At 40.9% G+C, this 18,708-nt stretch overlaps 2 protein-coding genes across 17 annotated transcripts in view; one reads left to right on the top strand and one right to left on the bottom strand.

Annotated features, from left to right (window-relative positions):
• The window catches only part of LOC125624080 (uncharacterized), a 52,036-nt gene extending 51,428 nt beyond the window's left edge, over nt 1-608 (bottom strand). For 11 of the 15 annotated variants that reach the window (XM_075120706.1, XM_075120707.1, XM_075120709.1 and 8 more), the window contains exon 1: nt 73-161. The gene's annotated coding sequence lies outside the window, so the exon portion shown is untranslated. Of the gene's footprint in view, nt 1-61; nt 162-373 lie in introns of those variants that run through there. The other 4 variants (XM_075120699.1, XM_075120704.1, XM_075120702.1 and 1 more) reach the window with 3 other exon arrangements.
• On the top strand, nt 148-14,380 carry RNFT1 (ring finger protein, transmembrane 1). 2 transcript variants are annotated; one of them, XM_048824430.2, is made up of 10 exons: nt 148-324; nt 2,352-2,398; nt 3,233-3,663; nt 3,999-4,075; nt 5,007-5,107; nt 5,754-5,907; nt 7,069-7,227; nt 9,213-9,278; nt 10,214-10,315; nt 13,361-14,380. In XM_048824430.2, the coding sequence occupies exons 2-10, from the start codon at nt 2,352-2,354 to the stop codon at nt 13,493-13,495; spliced, it is 1,272 nt and encodes a 423-aa protein (XP_048680387.2). In that variant the 5' UTR covers nt 148-324; the 3' UTR covers nt 13,496-14,380. The 2 variants fall into 2 exon arrangements, with proteins under 2 accessions (XP_048680387.2, XP_048680388.2); XM_048824431.2 differs by lacking the exon at nt 2,352-2,398.
• Nucleotides 14,381-18,708: the final 4,328 nt, after the last annotated feature.

Genomic DNA, 18,708 nt, shown 5'->3' with positions numbered 1-18,708 from the left:
TCCTCTCCTTCCTCCCCCCGACCCTTCCCACCCCGGCCTCCGCCCCACAACTCCCCCTTACCCCGTCCTCACCATCTGCCTCCCCCTCCCCCGCGGGTTCGGCGGCTCGCTGGACGCTGGGCCCCAGCCTAGTTGCTATGGAGACAAACAGCGCCGGGCCTTCCTCCTCCTCCCCCCCCCCAGCTCCTCCTCTTCCACCAGCCGGTAGTTGCTGCTGCTTCTGCCCCCGCCCCCAATCTAGCCCAGGCGTCAGTGATGGAGGCCCTGGGAGGCCGCGGCCCGGGCAGCAGGGCTGGGCACGGAGCCCCGGCCGCGTCATGAGAGGTAAGGTTGCGGGGCCGGGGTGATTTGCCCCTCTGGCTCCGCCCCTTACCTGTGCTGCGGCGGATCTGCCCCCGGCTCTGACCTCGGGCTGTTTAAACGGGGATTGAGCCCTCGCTGTCTCGTGCCAGGGTGGAAATGGAAAGGGGAGGAGGGCTACCTCTCACAGTTTATCCCCACCCCCGCCGCCTTATCTGGGGTTCAGATGGAAGGGGGGGGGGATTTGTCCCCCATCGTCTGTGCAAATGGAAGGGGGGCATTCGCCCCTCATTGTCTGCCCTCTCTCCCCCTGCCCCCTTGTTAGGGGAGGAAGGTGGAAGGGGAATTAGCCCCTTACTGTCTGCCCCACTCCCACCCCTGGGTGGAGATGAAAGGGGGCATTTACCTCTCACCCACTGGTGCTGCCCACCCACGCTCACCTAGTTGGCACAGGAGGGTGTGTATGTCACCCCCACTGTGTCCCTGCTGGGAAGGGAAAGCGGGGATTGGCACTCCTCTGGGCGCTCTTTTGTTCATAACGATATTTACCTGGGATAGGTTTCAGAGTAACAGCCATGTTAGTCTGTATTCGCAAAAAGAAAAGGAGTACTTGTAGCACCTTAGAGACTAACCAATTTATTTGAGCATGAGCTTTCATGAGCTACAGCTCACTTCATCAGAACTGTAGCTCACGAAAGCTCATGCTCAAATAAATTGGTTAGTCTCTAAGGTGCTACAAGTACTCCTTTTCTTTTTACCTGGGATAGGTGTCTGTGCCTTGGGAGGAACTCAGCAGTGCAACAGGGTGACATTCTGATGTGATGATGTCAGGCCAGGAGCCGTGTTGGCTCATCCCTCCACACTGTGACAGATAGATGTTTTGCAGGCTAGACGGGTGGCTTCAGAACCTCTGTTTGCAGGACACCATTTCTGATACACCTGGGAGCATCCCATAAACTCAGGCCTGGGTAGGAGGATCTGACATGCTGAAAAAGTAAAATTAAAGAGAATTTTTAAAAAAATATGTTTTGGTCAGTGTTCAGAGAGTAGATTTGAGATCCATTAATTAAAATACAAAATGTTTGTTAATATATATTTAATATTAGGGTGCCTATTAAATACTTAAATTAGGAAGTGAAAAGAATTCTCATAGTGACATTAACTCAGCCATATTGTGCATTCTATGTGTTTTATAGTATGATTTAATAATAAATGCAGTTATTTTTAAAGTTCTCTAAACAAGTAAACTGCCATGGGCTGATTCTGCAAAGCCATACTACTAAGCATAGTGCTCTATTAAAACAATGGAATTACTTACAGTATAGGAACTACTTTGTCCTAGTAGTTTTTGCAGGAGCAGGTCATAAACCACCAAATCAAGAGTGCTAATTAATCAGTTTTTGCAACATAAATGTTAAGGGCCTGATTCTCCAAACCCATGCATGAGAAACTTTATTCATACACTAAAGTGGTCCTGTTGACTTCAGCTTATCGGATTGCTCACACACATTAAGTACAGTACATGAGTTTTTGCAAGACTGAGGCCTACAATATGAACGTAGGACAACAGATAATGTATCCGTAATAGCTCTGAATGTTAGTGAGAAGTTTTACTGTGCATGCAGTTTTTCTTAAATGCTAATAACTCAATTTTTTTTTTTACAAATTAGCAGAATCTAGTTTTGTTTCAAATGTTAAGTCTTTACTAATGTAGATATGTGCACAAATAGCATATTGAGATTTTCTTGCAATTCAGATTGTATGTTTTTCATGCTTGCATAACTGAAAAACAGGTCAATAGATTTTACTCAAACTTTTCTACGTGTCCAACAAAAAAAAGCATTTTTGAGAAAATGGTGAGCAACTGAAAAAAGTTTATAATGAAAATCCCAACTAAACCACAACTGTAGCGTTTGCTACAGATAAATATTGTAAAAATACTTTGCCCTTCTGTGCTATCCAGTAATCTCAAAACACATTCCAAAGGATATCTAATGAAACATTATACCATTCCTGGAAAGTATATAAGAACTATTATACCCATTTGACAGATGGGGAGACTGAGGCACAGAAATGAAATGAATTGCCAAGGGACACAGTAAGTAAATTACAGTACTTGGAATAAAACCCAGATCTCTTGCTCTAACCATTAGACCACTCTTTACTGTCTGCAATTGCCTTTGGACCTAGATTCTCTATCAACCCTAACCCAGTCCCACACATTTGCTCTTTATTTCCTGCTTTCTTCTCCCTCCCAAGAGTACATTGCCAATGCAAAGCCCCCATATGGTCCAGGCTCTTCCCAGTGTCTTTTAAAAAGTGGATTAACCTGGTTCCACTCACTTCCCCGACAGGATAATCTCTTCTGGTAATCCCGTAATGGCACTCTGTTTTCAGTACTCACTGGATTTTGATTAGACTCGTCTGTGTCTAAATACATGCCATTTTATGGATGCTTAAATGTGCAGGTCCCATCCCCCACCTTTATTATTTCCTTCTTAATCTCATAATGGTTCCCAACCTTTTTCTATAAACATATATATCATGTTAAAACTTCTGCTATACAAGCTAGTGCCTGTCTCCTCCTATTCGGCTGGGTGCTTTCTAATTTTCAGTGTAGCTTTGGCTTTTCCAGACTGTATGTGTGGCAGCCCATTGAAGGTTACAGTATACATCATTGAAAGAGAGTAAGTCAGTGGATGCTGTGAGCAATTCACACAGAGGCTTCTCATTAAGGTAAGGGGTGGGAGCCTAAAATACAAACCTCCAGAGCTAAAGAAACCAGTATTTGTATATCTATCACTGTACCAGTGGTCTGTATATCTAGATCATCAGGATGGCCAAAAGGCTGTGTATTTCAGAGAGACAATTCTCTTTTCCTAACTGAATGGAACACTGCTCCTTTAAACATGGCTTTTCCCTCACCCTTTAGGAGACATAGCAGTGAGACAAAAGAATCTGGACCAGAGAAAGATCAATTCAACGCCATGCAATCAAATTACACTCATCTCCACAATGCCCCAGGAAGTGGTGATGTTCCCTCGTCTTCTCAGAGTGCCCATACAGCAGGGCTGCCAGGAGAAGGCTCTTGCCACCGTACTGGAGATGTTCACATCCAGCTAAGTTCTGCCTTGGGAGAATCTGGGGAAAACCCCAGTTTCAGGCACATACGATCAGGTTCCCAGGGCCGTTCACATGGCCACTCCCACAATGAAGCGAGGGGGTCTGAAGATTCCACCTTAGATTCAGAGGAACACAGTGGCAGCTCCATCTCTGAACTCCGATATCTCCTCCAGTGGCTGCACAAAAGTCTTCCATACATCTTGATTCTGTGTATCAAACTGACCATGCAACATATAATCGGTAGAGTATAACAGAGTATGGTATGGGGGAACTAGCCCTTTTTTCCTGCCTTCAGTCCTGCTTATGAGCATGCCTAAAGTATAATTTGATTTACTTTTAGCTTTATTTTAATTTCATTTCTTCACTGGAAGGAGAAATTTCCTATAAGAGATTTCAATCACTTAATCTGTTTTTCTTTTGTTAGCGTATACAATGTAGCTTAATTATTTTAGCTTGATTGCCTGAACTGTTAAAATTGTATTCTGTTATCGCAAGTACTAGTGAGAAGTGCACTTATTTTATTTTAATCCAGTTTCTTATTTTCCTCCATATAACTGACCCATTTTTCCTAATAGGCATTTCTCTTGGAATTGGGCTGCTAACAACTTTTATGTATGCAAACAAAAGCATTGTAAATCAGGTTTTTCTAAGAGTAAGTATTGCCCGTTGCAATGAAGTTTAAGTGTTTTTACATTAACTATTACCCAAGACTTTCATGCATCAGTTTTTGAGAGAAATGTGAAATGATCTTATATTAATTTAGTAAACAAAACAGATAAATAGCATAGGATTTTTGAGATGTAAATGTTTTAGCAATCAATAAAATTTACACACTTCTAAACCTGACTTAGCATTTGTCAGAGAAGCATACTTTGCAAATTTAAAATAAAATATTGGTACAATCTCTTTTTCTGACTTTGCATATCAAAATGCCTGACAATGCTTCTGCCGTAATAAGACAGAAATGCTTAACTGTATTTTAAGAATGGTTAAAACTACTGTTTCATATGCAGAGTATCTGTTATGAGGGCACAGGGGTTATTGAGAATTTTGTTACTTAGAAAAGCAGTTGAGGAGATATATATATCGTTTTCTAAGTAACAAAATGAAATGAACGCCTAAACAGTAACACTTCTGCTTGGGCGTTCACCCCATTAAAGGTTTCAGAGTAGCAGCCGTGTTAGTCTGTATCCACAAAAAGAAAAGGAGGACTTGTGGCACCTTAGAGACTAACAAATTTATTTGAGCATAAGCTTTCGTGAGCTACAGCTCACTTCATCAGATGCATTCAGTGGAAAGTAGATCACGAAAGCTTATGCTTAAATAAATTTGTTAGTCTCTAAGGTGCCACAAGTCCTTTTCTTTTCATCCCATTAAAGTGCATGGAGATCTGTGTGAGCACAATGATCTGCCCTTGAACTACTTCTTCATGGTGTAAAGTAACATAGCAGCATCTTGTACTAGTGACTGTGTTCAAATACTGCCGTCCTAGTTTTATTGAGTGTGAAAGAAATTAACTGGAGACTTAAAAAAAAAAATCAAAGTAACAGAAAACTATTACATTTTTAATGTGTATCTTACAGGAAAGGTGCTCCAAGTTGCAATGTGCTTGGGTACTGATATTCCTAACCGGGTCATCTCTCCTCTTGTATTATACCTTTCACTCTCAGTCACTTCATTACAGGTAATTAGCAGAACATCTATGTTATATTAGTCACTTTAAATGAACTGTCATTTCTTGTGAAAATCTCATCTTTGCTCCTGGCATTTTTTTTTTTTTAAGAGAATCAAGAAGTTGGCTTCACTTAACGCAGATAAATAAATAAATGATGGGCCCAGTCCTGCAAAGCCTTACTACAGAACACTCATGTGAAGAAGGGTTTGCAAGATTAGGCCCTATGTCTGGGGTTCACTAGCACAACTTGGGTTTGATTCTCAGCCCCGTCACACCTTGGTGTGGGAGTACTGGGGATACAGTGCCATAAGTCTCTAGCAGGGCATGTGTCTAAGTTTCTTCTGTCACTAGTTTACAACAACCCTGCTAACTGATTAAGGGGCAACATTGGCAGAATGGGAAAGGGAGCAAGTACTTGTATGGCAGGATGACGGTTACAATGCAGATGTAAAGTGGATTCGAAATGGGGAGCTCTTCATGGATGACAAAAGCTCTCTCTTTCCCACTCCTTCTAGAGGAAAACATTACACTATCTAAACATGCTTTTTTTTAAAAAAAAAAAAACCCTTTTAAATGAAACCGTACGCTAATATCCATTCACGGTGTGTACCTCTGGAGCGCGTACCCTTGTAATTTTAGATATTTCTTTTTGTAGCTTAATCTTTTTAAAACCTACTGTGGATTTTATGAACTTCTGGGAGGTACTTTGGATCGTGGGAATCACAGACTTTATTCTGAAATTCCTCTTCATGGGCTTCAAATGCTTTATTCTCTTGGTGCCTTCTTTTATGATGTCTTTTAAATCCAAGGTAAGAAAATAATCTATACTTAGCTTTAGCATGAACATCCTTTTACAGTACAATCAGCCAGTCATGAATTCCACCTAGAGGAACATTTTTCTTAATTAAAGTTCTGCACATTATCTGTTGATGCAGGGGAAGGAGAAAACCATTCTCAACTATTTTTTGAGTATGGTCTTTCAGACAGTTGTGCATCCATTTTATAGTAATTTAATCTAGACCACATTTCCCTAGTTTGGTTATGAGAATGTCATGTGAGATTGTGTCAAAAGCCTTACTAAAATCAAGATATGTTACTGCTACTGCTTTCCCCATCCACCAGGCCCAGTAACTCTTTTAAAGAAAGAAATTAGGTTGGTTTGGCATGATTTGTTCTTGACAAATCCATGATGGTTATTCCTTATTGTATTGTCCTCTAGGTGCTTATAAACCGATTGCAAAACTGTTTTAAAAGGGAGGGCATGGAGCTTTTAAAGAACACAAAGTAACTTGTGGGGGAGGTAAATGGAGTTTTGATTTACATGTGGTTGTAAAAGAAGGCCTTTTCTTAACCCCCGTTTTTCTCAGCGTTATATATGCAGACAATTTTTAACAGAAAATTGATCTAAAATTAATTTTTCTGTTTGCATTTTTCTTGTAACTTTTCCCCTTTTTTAATGCTTATGAAAGCAAGACTGATAACAGTGGTAAGTAGGTAGGCACTCTGCAAAGGAACCCCTATTCTGATCTTTTGTACCTTGGTTTTTCTGGTCTTCTCTTGAGCAGAGCCTGCCAATTGTGCAGCTGTTTTATGATAGCTGACAAATGTCAACTCAGGACTTGCCAAAGATCATCAGTTTTGTTTTGTTTGTCTTGACACCTGACTCTAATTGCTGAAGTGTTAGTGAATTTACCCATGATAAAACTTCTTTTTAACTCCTTCTTAAAAATCATGATCTTGGCCCCATTTTTTAGGAGTTTAATGTAATACCATGCAGTTTTGTAACTCTTACATGTATGGGGTTTTAATGACTCATGTTTCCAAACAATATTTCAGATCTGTCGAGTCACTAGTTAAGATATAATGAGGGATAAATATTAAAAAGAGAGTAAATATATAGAAAAGATACATTAACTTTAAATTATCTGTATTTTAAATGTATTTTTAAATATTCCTCTTGTTGTTCGTAGGGCTACTGGTATATGCTGTTAGAAGAATTCTGCCAGTATTACCGTACGTTCGTCCCCATACCAATTTGGTTTCGTTATCTTATTGGCTATAGGGAGCTGGACAATGTACTGGGGTGGAGTCTTGGAGTATTGCTAGGTCTGATCTACTTCATCCTAAAAGTATGTAAATGTTATCCTTCCTCTGTATTTTAATGTATAAAATGATACTGCAGTAATTACCATAGAAGAGATGTAGACATACAAATGAATGTATTCTGAAATATTCCCCAGAGTTTGAGCTGACTTGCTGGTTTAAAACAGCCTTCCAAAATCAATATAAAGTTTTGCTAGGTCAGGCACTAGATCTATTCATCCTCTCTTTGAAGGATGATTAGAAAACTAATGATGTTTTACACAGTCCAAAAATTGCTTGCCACAACTGAGTGTGAAAGTAGGAATTCTGTCTGAACTAGTTGTTAATGCCAGGATGGCTAATATGTTTTGTGTCCTTCAAGCTAAGATCCACTGGGTTGCTCTCACTGTTGGAGAGTTCAAGTTCTGAATTTCACTTTAACACAGCAAGCACGAGGGCATTCTGAGGGTGGAGGGCCTGAGCCTCTGGTACCTGCTGTGTCTGGGAGGTCTGCTGGAGCCTGAGTTTGGCAAACTTCATGGCACTATTGTGCTTTTGAGTGGCCTTTGTAATAATAGGGAATCAGGTTGGTGTGGGGTTTTTTGTTCTTGATTTTTGTTAATTAGAGACTTCTGCTATTCTGTTTGTTTGTTGTAATTTTGCTGTAGAGTGCCCATGTGCCTTGGTACCGTCAATATAAATTTCTAAAGAGAAATTTTACATCAAATTGAGGTAGCTTTTGTCAAACTCATAAATGGCTTCCAAAGTAAGACCAAACTTGAACTAGGGTGGAAAAAAAATATTAAGAACTTGTGGACAGAATGTGGAGTAATGCACCAAATAATAGTCTTAACTGTTACTTATAGACTTCTTGCAGGCAGTATGTAAACAAATTGCCATGGGAGATGGGCAGAATTCCAGTCAACAAAACCATTTCCTTTTGGAAAATCTTGCATTATGTAAAATTGTTGCTTTGGGTTTCCATTCCACTATTTTAACTTGTCAGCTTAATCTGTTTTTCCTTAACATGGCTTAAAACCTCCCCCGTCACAAAGGGAAGTTGGGTATCAACTCCCATTGACTTTCAGTGTAGTCGGGAACCCAACTCCCTTTAGTCCCTTTGACACTATCCCACTCTGTGCTTATACTAGGCATATCCAAAACTATCTTGGTTTGGTACAGTTTATATATAACACAGCAGCTGTATTCTATTGTTTACTATACACATGCAAAATTAAAAGATCATTATGTTAAAAGAACATTATTAAGATTGCAAAATCAAGTACTTACAAGGTAGACAATGCTAGATATAAAGTTGCCTGTGCCACCTTAATTTGGCCCCCTTGTGTATATTCACTGTGGTACAGTCTTTAATTACATGGTCTCTTACTATTTTTTTCCAGTGAGGACAGACTCTCTGGAGATATTAGCTGCTGAAATCTAAGAAGTCTCTGAACTTCTCTGAAGCATACATGAACTATAATTTTTAAAGGCATATAATTTGGCCAAATATGAATAAATTTTCATGGGGATGGCAGAAGGCACATCCCTGACACAAAGACATTTCGCGGCCAAATTGCAAGTTCCTCCTCCAAAACATGGGGGTGCGAGAGAATCTCAAAGAAAAGGTTACCAGAATTTTTGTAACATGGGCAAAACAATATATTTTACCCTAGTCTCATTTTTGGAACAGCTGAACCATTTTTGGTTGAAATTTTGCACGAGAGGCAGACACCCAGCATGGAAAATTTCAGACTTAACAGTTAAAATTTGGCAAAGTTTATAAGCAACCGAAAGCATGGCTTTAAAAAGGGGAAGTGTTGGGCAACTCAGTAATAAGTAGAGCTACCAGTCCCACCTATAATTGTTTCATTACCAGACTAAAAGTAAAACATTGAAGGCCAAATGTGCAAAGCGTTGCATGGAATTTTAGCACTGAGGCTCTTCACTTCAAAACCTGCACAAAGTTTGAAAATCTAGCTCTTGGAAATAAATATTAAGCATAATTTTGTTTTTCTTTTCTCAATTTCAGCTTTTGAGCCTTTTTGGACATCTGAGAAACTTTAGAAAGGTTTTGCGTATATTTTGTACACGACCAGTGAGTATTGGATTCTCTGTAACAACAAAGTGACAAATGTGGCTTCCACAAAAATAATTCTTCTTGAAGATAGCTTTTTCCTGTGTACTAGCTGATCACATTATGTTCTTTTAGTTACATGGAGTTCAACTTTCAAAGTAATCGCACTGTTTGTTCCCTTCTTACAGTTACTTGCACTGTAAAATTTAATTTCTCAGCTTCACAATAATGGGCCGACCTGAAGTCACTTTAAAAGTGATCAGTTTTTTTATTGTAAGCAGCATCTTGAGGTAAACTATTTGAATACCATGTAAATAAAGTATGATGTAAAGAATATATTTTAAAACTAGGCAAAATATTTGTTTGACTCACATCTGCAAGAGCAAAGTAGCAAACCTTTACCCATTAGCAACTAACTGAAATATACAAGAGTAAGACCCAGATCTTGGCAAAATAACTGAAGAGTAACTAGATATTCCATTCAGAATAAAAAATTATTCTTTTTCTAGAATAGCGGGTGGTTGGTAAAATGTACTGTAATTTAATCTAGAGCCTGCTGTGCATGTACCAGAATATATAGGAGGATTTTTGACATTTAATTAGATTAATGCTAAAATACCTTACACAGTCTGTGTAAGCAATACTCTCTTAACAGTAAGTGATGTGTTTTCATTCTGGTCAATGTGTATCAGCTCATAACAGAACTTTGCTGCAGGAAGGCCACCATTGTAGCAAATTACTTTCAAAGTCCCCACATAGCATCCTCAATAGATTATACCCAAATACCACCTTCCCCTGGAGCATGTATGTGTCAATATAGCATCCTAAGGATTGAAACACCTAACATCCTGTTGCCCCAGGGATTTTCTAGTTTCCTCTCTAACCACATCCTTTCAGTCTTCCTTATCCTTTTCTGGATCTTAACATCTGCTGCAAAAATCTCTTTTTTTTAACAGCACTATGGGGTGACAGCTAGCAAGAGACAGTGTTCTGAAGCAGATGATATTTGTTCAATATGCCAAGCTGAATTTCAAAAGCCTATTCTTCTAATCTGCCAGGTAATTCTAAAGAGATTTTGAATTCGAGAATCACAATGTGAGGAGGAGGCTTCTGTTCTGAAACTTTGTGAATCAAACTGATGTTGACAGTGTCAGTTGGAAAGTAGCAACAGGTTTATGGAAAAAACTTGTAGATGCTTGTGAATGGGAAACTCCCTTTTGATGGAAGAGTATTGTAAGTCTCGCTAGCTTGTGTATATTTGCCTGCAACTTTTTTTTAAATGTTTCAAATTTTATATTATGTGCTAAAGACAACAGCTTTCAGTACTATATTGTATGGGAACAGTTTAATACTAGCAAGTATTTAACAAGGGATTGGACACTTATATGGATAAAAGAATATACAGTGTTGATGTGAACAAATTTTGGAAGAGTTTAAATTTCATGTCTCAAAGACTAAAGAAATACCTAACTACTATGGATTAGGAGGGTTTTTTTTCCACCTTTCCCTAAAGCATATAGTGCTGACTGTAGTCAGAAACAACATACTGGACTAGCTGGACCATGAGTCTGATTTAATATGGCAATTCCTGTGTTTCTGAGGAGATTTGAAGACGCTATACACTTGGGGTAGAAAAAGCATATCAACTTGTTTTCACTTGATTGCACTGTCTATGCAGTACTTCACTCCTGTCCATTTACTTCTAGAATCCTTGCAAGTCTTCATACTGCTGACGCTTGGCAAAGTTTTTATTTATTTATTTAAAAGTAATTGCTGTTGCTACAGGTAGGGTTGGTATCACAGTCTATTGTTAAGATTGCCCAACATTTCCCATTATACGACCCTGTTTTCAGTTGCTTTTAACTTGCAAAACTTTAACCATTTGGGATGAAATTTTCCATGTTAGGTGTCTGCTTCAGGCTGATTTTTGTTTGTTCGTTTGTTTTTGAAAATTTCAGCCAAAACAGTCTAGCCCCTTCTGAGAATGAGGCTAGGGAAAAATACATTTGTTAAAAAAAATTCTGGTGAACTTCTCTTTTAGCGGCTGTCTAGCTCCCTTGTGCTTTGGAGCAGAAACTCTAAATTTATCAGGGGGTTGCCTTTGTGACAGGGATGTATGTACCTGTTGCTCTCCCTGTGAAAATCTGCCCAGGGCTCAGGACTTTTTCCTGCAATTGCAACTCGGGGCTGCTGCAGCCAGGGCTGTGTCTGGGTCTGGGCACCTGAACTGAGTGCAGGGAGCCTGTCTTTCCTGTGCTCTCAATGACCCCCCTTCTGGGTCCAGGCAAGAGGAAGGATGAAACCACCTAATTTGAAAGCAGGGGGGGTGGGATAAGAGCTTGACCTGCAAGAGGCATAGATTGGCACAAGGAGCATAGGGGTGGGGAATAGAGGAGAATGGAGTTAGAGTGGGAGGATAGATTGGGACTGGAGGTTGGCAGGGGGAGAGCGAAACTGGGACTGGGAGCTGGGGTAGGGGGAGACTGGAACTGAACCAATGGGGCCAGGAAAAAGAGGAGAGTAGGAGACAAATCTGAGGATCCAGAGTGTGGGAGTCAGAACTGGGACAGTTTGAGCCAAAGAGTGGAGGGACACTAAGATTGGGACTGGAAGGTAGTGCAGATGAGCAATGTGTATGCAGGGAGACACAGATTAGATTAGGAACTAGGGTAAGAAGGAGCTGGGAATGGCTGAACAAGGAGAGTGGGCCTAAGGTGAAAAGCCTGAGAAAAGGAGTCTAGGGCTAGGTAGCCAGACCAGAACTGGGTGAGGAGCCAGTATTGAGGAGTGGACAGGCACTGGGACCAAGAGGAGCAGATAGGTCAGAAGGGGCCACACTTGGTGGGAGAATGGGCAGAAGTTTGTGCCCACTAGGCACTCCTCCAAAGCCAGGAATGGAACCCAGGAGTCACCATTCCTCTTGTGTCAGGGTGTGTTTGATTGCCTCCAGTGCTGGTTCATCTCGAGGAAGACAAGCTAGTATTGCTATCATTTACTCCTTTAACTCTAATTTGCAGAGGTCTGTGAGGTGGACCCTAAAGGTTTTAGAACTGCTGATGAACCATGGAGGTGTCATTATGATGCTACATGAGGAAATTTGGGTTTTTTTCAGATTGCTTTAAGTAACACACCAGAAAAATACTACATTAAAGCACACTATTAATGTTGCAAAGTCAAAGGTTCACTGCTCAGAAATGCCATCTGTGCAACCGTGATGTGGCCCCCCCCGCCCACTGTGTGTAAGCATTGTGGTACTGTTTAATTATGCAATCACATACTATTTTTTTCCACAGGATCTCTGCCTCATTCGGCACACAGGATGCACCTGCTCTGGGGATGAATTAGGGTGTATTTAAAAAAACAAAACAAAACTTGTCTGTAGATTCTGCGTCACTTGTTGCAGAAGTTAGAAGATGTGTAGCGACTGAGGCAGGGGATTGCAGGAATAAAAACAATGGGCTCATGGGTAAAACAGTTAAATTCTGTACCACAGAGCTTTGCTTTGAATATACAAAGTGCTGTATCATGCCAAGGACTCTTAAAGATCAGGTCCTGCGTGTCTCAAATTGGGCACCCTAGATTAGTGGATACCTCATACTTTAATCCCTCTGTGATGTAGAAAAGCCCATGAGAAAGTTAATAATTCTGTTTTCAGAGCCCGGTTCAAATAGTGTGCAGGAAATAAGGCATAGGGCCACACATCAAACAAGAAAACAAAATACTGAATGGCTGCTTATGAAGTGCACACCATCTGTTCCGTGCACTGAATGAGGCAAGGGTGCTCTGCAAAAAATAGTATGTGATCAAGTAATTAAATACTATCATAATACTTACGCATAAAGGGGCTGATCAGCGTTGCACAGGTAACCTTACTTCTGGCATTTCCTAAGATCTGAATGCTTGAGTTTGCAATTTTAATTTTTTTAGCTTGGTTTTATATGCAATTATGTAAGTAGAATAGTTTAGCAGACCCATTAATTAGAAGAGTAACTAGATTTTTAATATTCTAAATTGATTTGAAAAACAGGTTGTAATAAATATTAGATCTTTTGTGCTCTTGCAGTTAAAAAAACATCAAGTACTTGTCATTCTTTTCATTACAGCACATATTTTGTGAAGAATGCATCTCTTTATGGTTCAATAGAGAGAAAACATGTCCACTCTGCAGAACTGTTATTTCAGACCACGTTAACAAATGGAAGGATGGAGCCACTTCTATGCATCTACAGATTTATTAAAACATGTCATACTTTTACTTTTTTTTTTTTTACAGTGTACATTCATTTGAATAAATGTTTTGCAGTTTAATGTGGATACTACTGTGGTTGGTAAAGGGTGTGTGTTTAAGATTAGCAAAGGACTATCTAAGATCCTCAAGTACTTCTATCAAATGTTCTAAAATTTGAGTTTATTAAAACATAGCATAAATTGAAAACTGCCTTTTCATAGATTAAAAAAATCTTAAATTTTAGAATTAATGTTCAAAATCTAACACTATATTGATATTTCATAATATTTCAGAGAAATGGTCAAATATTTGAAAATGCTGCACTGTTACTTAGAGCAACTGCTTCACTCATTGTTTTACATGAACATCTACAATAGTTTGCAGTGTTCCAAATTGCATTTATTCTTGTATGACTTTTACCAAACACAGCAGCTAGAGATGTGGGCTATGATCTTGGGATGCCAAGCACCAACAACTCCTATGGACTTGAGTGGGAGTTGCAGAGCTACTCATCACACTCAAAGAGTAGGCCTTTTAATGCTGAACCTGATAGTTCAGAGAAATGAGCCCTATTTTTTTTCCATGTTAGACCTATGTCATTAACTGTTTTTCATTACATTTTGAGGAATATCATATAAGAATTTCCCCACTTAGGTCCATTGCAGATCTATAGGAATTGTTCTCCATCTTATGCTTACCATATAAATTACCCAACCACCGCTGGAAGTTTTGTACTTAATATTTTATGAAGTTTGTATTTTCAAAGCAAATCTTAATACTATATTTTTGTCAAATATCAGGTAACCAAATTTTCTTAAAGGGGAGAATCTATTTTATATTATATATACGATTTGTAGTGTGCATAGAATATAGAGAATAAATGCAGTTTAAATTCTTTTGGCTGGTGCATGTTCTGTAAGCATACAGGATTTGTTACTGTTCCACTGATAACAGCAACTTTTAAATATGTGCAACGCATGGAAGATTACCATTTGTCCCATAAAACTAGATAACTTTTTCAAAGTCAAATGTACTGGTGATTAATCTGTACGCTATCTGTGCAACCAAATCATTCTCTTCCCTCTGCTTACTAGTCTCTCCTCACCTCTTCCATTCAGACAAAATAGGCAAAAACTATCTTGTCAGTGAATTACTGCAGGGCTGAATTTAGCCTGAACTTAGTTTTTGGCTGTTTTGGAACTTACTCAATTGAACACTTAAAGAAACTGCCACTTTGAGTAGTGCTTGGTTTCTTGGTTTGCAAGAGAATGTGCTCCTATCTTAGGGTATGACTACACTACAAAATTAGGTCAATTTTAATTAAATCGGCTCTGATTTAAGCAACTTGATTTTGCATGTCCCCACTATGCATAGCCTCACTAGCAGGGCTTGCATCGACACTCACAGCGGTGCACTCTGGGTAGCTATCCCACAGTGTATGGAGCCAAAGGGAGCGTTGGGTTAGTCTTGCAATGCCTCATGGGACCAAAACATTTGCACAGGTGGTTATGGAAACATGGCATTTGCCTCTCCTGATGCACTTCCCTCCCTCCCTGAAATCAACGGCAAAGAAACCAAGCCTTTTTCGTGCCTTTTTTTCTAAGCTTGGCTTACCCATCCAGATGCCATAGCACGGCAAGCAGGGACCCCGCTCAGCTGCACACTGTTGTTGTGAGCATTGCAAACTCCTCACGCCTTATTCTGCAGTATTTGCTCAGCCAAAGCAGGAGCCGCCACATAGAAAAAATGGTTACTCACCTTCTCCTAACTGTTGTTCTTCGAGATGTGTTGTTCATGTCCATTTCAATCAGGTGTGTGCACGTGCACAGTAGCCAGAAGGTTTTTCCCCATAGCAGCAACCGTAGGGTCAGCCAGGGCGCCCCCTGGAGTGACAACTTCATGGCGTCCAATGCAGAGCCCTGCTGACCCTATACCCCCTCAGTTCCTTCTTGCCAGCTACTCCGACAGAGGGGTAGGAGGGTGGGTCTTGGACACGAACAACACGTCAAAGAACAGTTATGAGAAGTTTCAGAGTAGCAGCTGTGTTAGTCTGTATTCACAAAAAGAAAAGGAGTACTAGTGGCACCTTAGAGACTAACCAATTTATTTGAGCATAAGCTTTCATGAGCTACAGCTCACTCCATCGGATGCATTCAGTGGAAAATACAGTGGGGAGATTTATATACATAGAGAACATGAAACAATGGGTGTTACCATACACATTGTAACAAGAGTGATCACTTAAGGTGAACTATTACCAGCAGGAGAGTGGGAAAAAAAACCTTTTGTAGTGATAATCAAGGTGGGCCATTTCCAGCAGTTGACAAGAATGTCTGAGGAACAGTGGGGGGTGGAGGGCAGGAATAAACATGAGGAAATGGTTTTACTTTGTGAAAAGACCCATCCACTCCCAGTCTCTAGTCAAGCCTAAATTAATTGTATCCAGTTTGCAAATTAATTCCAATTCAGCAGTCTCTTGTTGTAGTCTGTTTTTTAAGTTTTCTTGTTGAAGAATTGCAACGTTTAGGTCTGTAATCGAGTGACCAAAGAGATTGAAGTGTTCTCCAACTGGTTTTTGAATGTTATAATTCTTGACGTCTGATTTGTGTCCATTTATTCTTTTACGTAGAGACTGTCCAGTTTGACCAATGTACATGGCAGAGGGGCATTGCTGGCACACGATGGCATATATCACATTGGTAGATGTGCAGGTGAACGAGCCTTTGATAGTATGGCTGATGTGATTAGGCCCTCTGATGGTGTCCCCTCAATAGATATGTGGATACAGTTGGCAACGGGCTTTGTTGCAAGGATAGGTTCCTGGGTTAGTGGTTCTGTTGTGTGGTGTGTGGTTGCTGGTGAGTATTTGCTTCAGGTTGGGGGGCTGTCTGTAAGCAAGGACTGGCCTGTCTCCCAAGATCTGTGAGAGTGATGCGTCGTCCTTCAGGATTGGTTGTAGATCCTTGATGATGCGTTGGAGAGGTTTTAGTTGGGGGCTGAAGGTGATGGCTAGTGGCGTTCTGTTATTTTCTTTGTTGGGCCTGTCCTGTAGTAGGTGACTTCTGGGTACTCTTCTGGCTCTGTCAATCTGTTTCTTCACTTCAGCAGGTGGGTATTTTAGTTGTAAGAATGCTTGATAGAGCTCTTGTAGGTGTTTGTGTGAGGGGTTGGAGCAAATGCGGTTGTATCGTAGAGCTTGGCTGTAGACAATGGATCGTGTGGTGTGGTCAGGGTGAAAGCTGGAGGCATGTAGATAGGAATAGCGGTCAGTAGGTTTCCGGTATAGGGTGGTATTTATGTGACCATCGCTTATTAGCATCATAGTGTCCAGGAAGTGGCTCTCTTGTGTGAACTGGTCCAGGCTGAGGTTGATGGTGGGATGGAAATTGTTGAAATCATGGTGGAATTCCTCAAGGGCTTCTTTTCCATGGGTCAAGATGATGAAGATGTCATCAATATGCAGGGGGGGGGAGGGAGGGAAAGCTCAGTGGATAGCTCAGTGGTTTGAGCATTGGCCTGCTAAACCCAGGGTTGTGAGTTCAATCCTTGAGGGGGCCATTTAGGGATCTGGGGCAAAAATTGGGGATTGGTCCTGCTTTGAGCAGGGGGTTGGACTAGATGACCTCCTGAGGTCCCTTCCAACCCTGATATTCTATGATTCTGTGATTAATGTAGCGCAAGTAGAGTAGGGGCATTAGGGGACGATACCTAAGGAAGCGTTGTTCTAAGTTGGCCATAAAAATGTTGGCATACTGTGGGGCCATGCGGGTACCCATAGCAGTGCCACTGATTTGAAGGTATACATTGTCCCCAAATGTGAAATAGTTACGGGTGAGGACAAAGTCACCAAGTTCAGCCACCAGGTTTGCCGTGACATTATCGGGGATACTGTTCCTGACGGCTTGTCGTCCACCTTTGTGTGGAATGTTGGTGTAGAGGGCTTCTACATCCATAGTGGCCAGGATGGTGTTTTCAGGAAGATCACCGATGGATTGTAATTTCCTCAGGAAGTCAGTGGTGTCTCGAAGATAGCTGGGAGTGCTGGTAGTGTAGGGCCTGAGGAGGGAGTCTACATAGCCAGACAATCCTGCTGTCAGGGTGCCAATGCCTGAGATGATGAGGCGCCCAGGATTTCCAGGTTTATGGATCTTGGGTAGCAGATAGAATACCCCAGGTCGGGGTTCCAGGGATGTGTCTGTGCGGATTTGTTCTTGTGCTTTTTCAGGGAGTTTCTTGAGCAAATGGTGTAGTTTCTTTTCGTAACCCTCAGTGGGATCAGAGGGTAATGGCTTGTAGAAAGTGGTGTTGGAGAGCTGCCTAGCAGCCTCTTGTTCACATTCCCATCTATTCATGATGATGACAGCACCTCCTTTGTCAGCCTTTTTGATTATGTTGTCAGAGTTGTTTCTGAGGCCGTGGATGGCATTGTGTTCTGCACGACTGTGGTTATGGGGCAAGCGATGCTGCTTTTCCACAATTTCAGCCCATGCACATCGGCGGAAGCACTCTATGTAGAAGTCCAGTCTGTTGTTTCGGGAGGAGTCCACCCAGAATCCTTCTTTTTGTAGTCTTGGTAGGAAGATCTCTGTGGGTTAGTAGATTGTTCAGAGGTGTGTTGGAAATATTCCCTGAGTCGGAGACGTCGAAAATAGGATTTTCGGTCACCACAGAACTGTATCATGTTCGTGGGGGTGGAGAGGCAGAAGGAGAGGCCCCAAGATAGGACAGATTCTTCTGCTGGGCTAAGAGTATAGTTGGATAGATTAACAATATTGCTGGGTGGGTTAACGGAACCACTGTTGTGGCCCCTTGTGGCATGTAGTAGTTTAGCGAGTTTAGTGTTCTTTTTCTTTTGTAGAGAAGTGTGTGTTGTAAATGCCTTGTCTAGTTTTTGTAAAGTCCAGCCACAAGGAAGTTTGTGTGGAAGGTTGGTTTTTTTTATGAGAGTATCCAGTTTTGAGAGCTCATTCTTAATCTTTCCCTGTTTACTGTAGAGGATGTTAATCAGGTGTTCCACAGTTTCTTTGAGAGCGTGTGGCACAAGCTGTCAGCATTGTCTGTGTGGTATGTAGATTGTAATGGATTTTTTTACCTTCAGTCCTTTTGGTATGATGTCCATCTGTTTGCATTTGGAAAGGAAGATGATGTCTGTCTGTATTTGTATGCGTTTTTTCATGAAGTTGATAGATTTCCACTCCATACGGCTAAATTCAGTGCCTTGCA

Source organism: Caretta caretta, chromosome 17 (genome assembly GCF_965140235.1).
Source record: "Caretta caretta isolate rCarCar2 chromosome 17, rCarCar1.hap1, whole genome shotgun sequence".
NCBI lineage: Eukaryota > Metazoa > Chordata > Testudines > Cheloniidae > Caretta > Caretta caretta.
The sequence above is the reverse complement of the archived record's forward strand: the minus strand, read 5'-3'. Positions and strand labels throughout refer to the sequence as shown.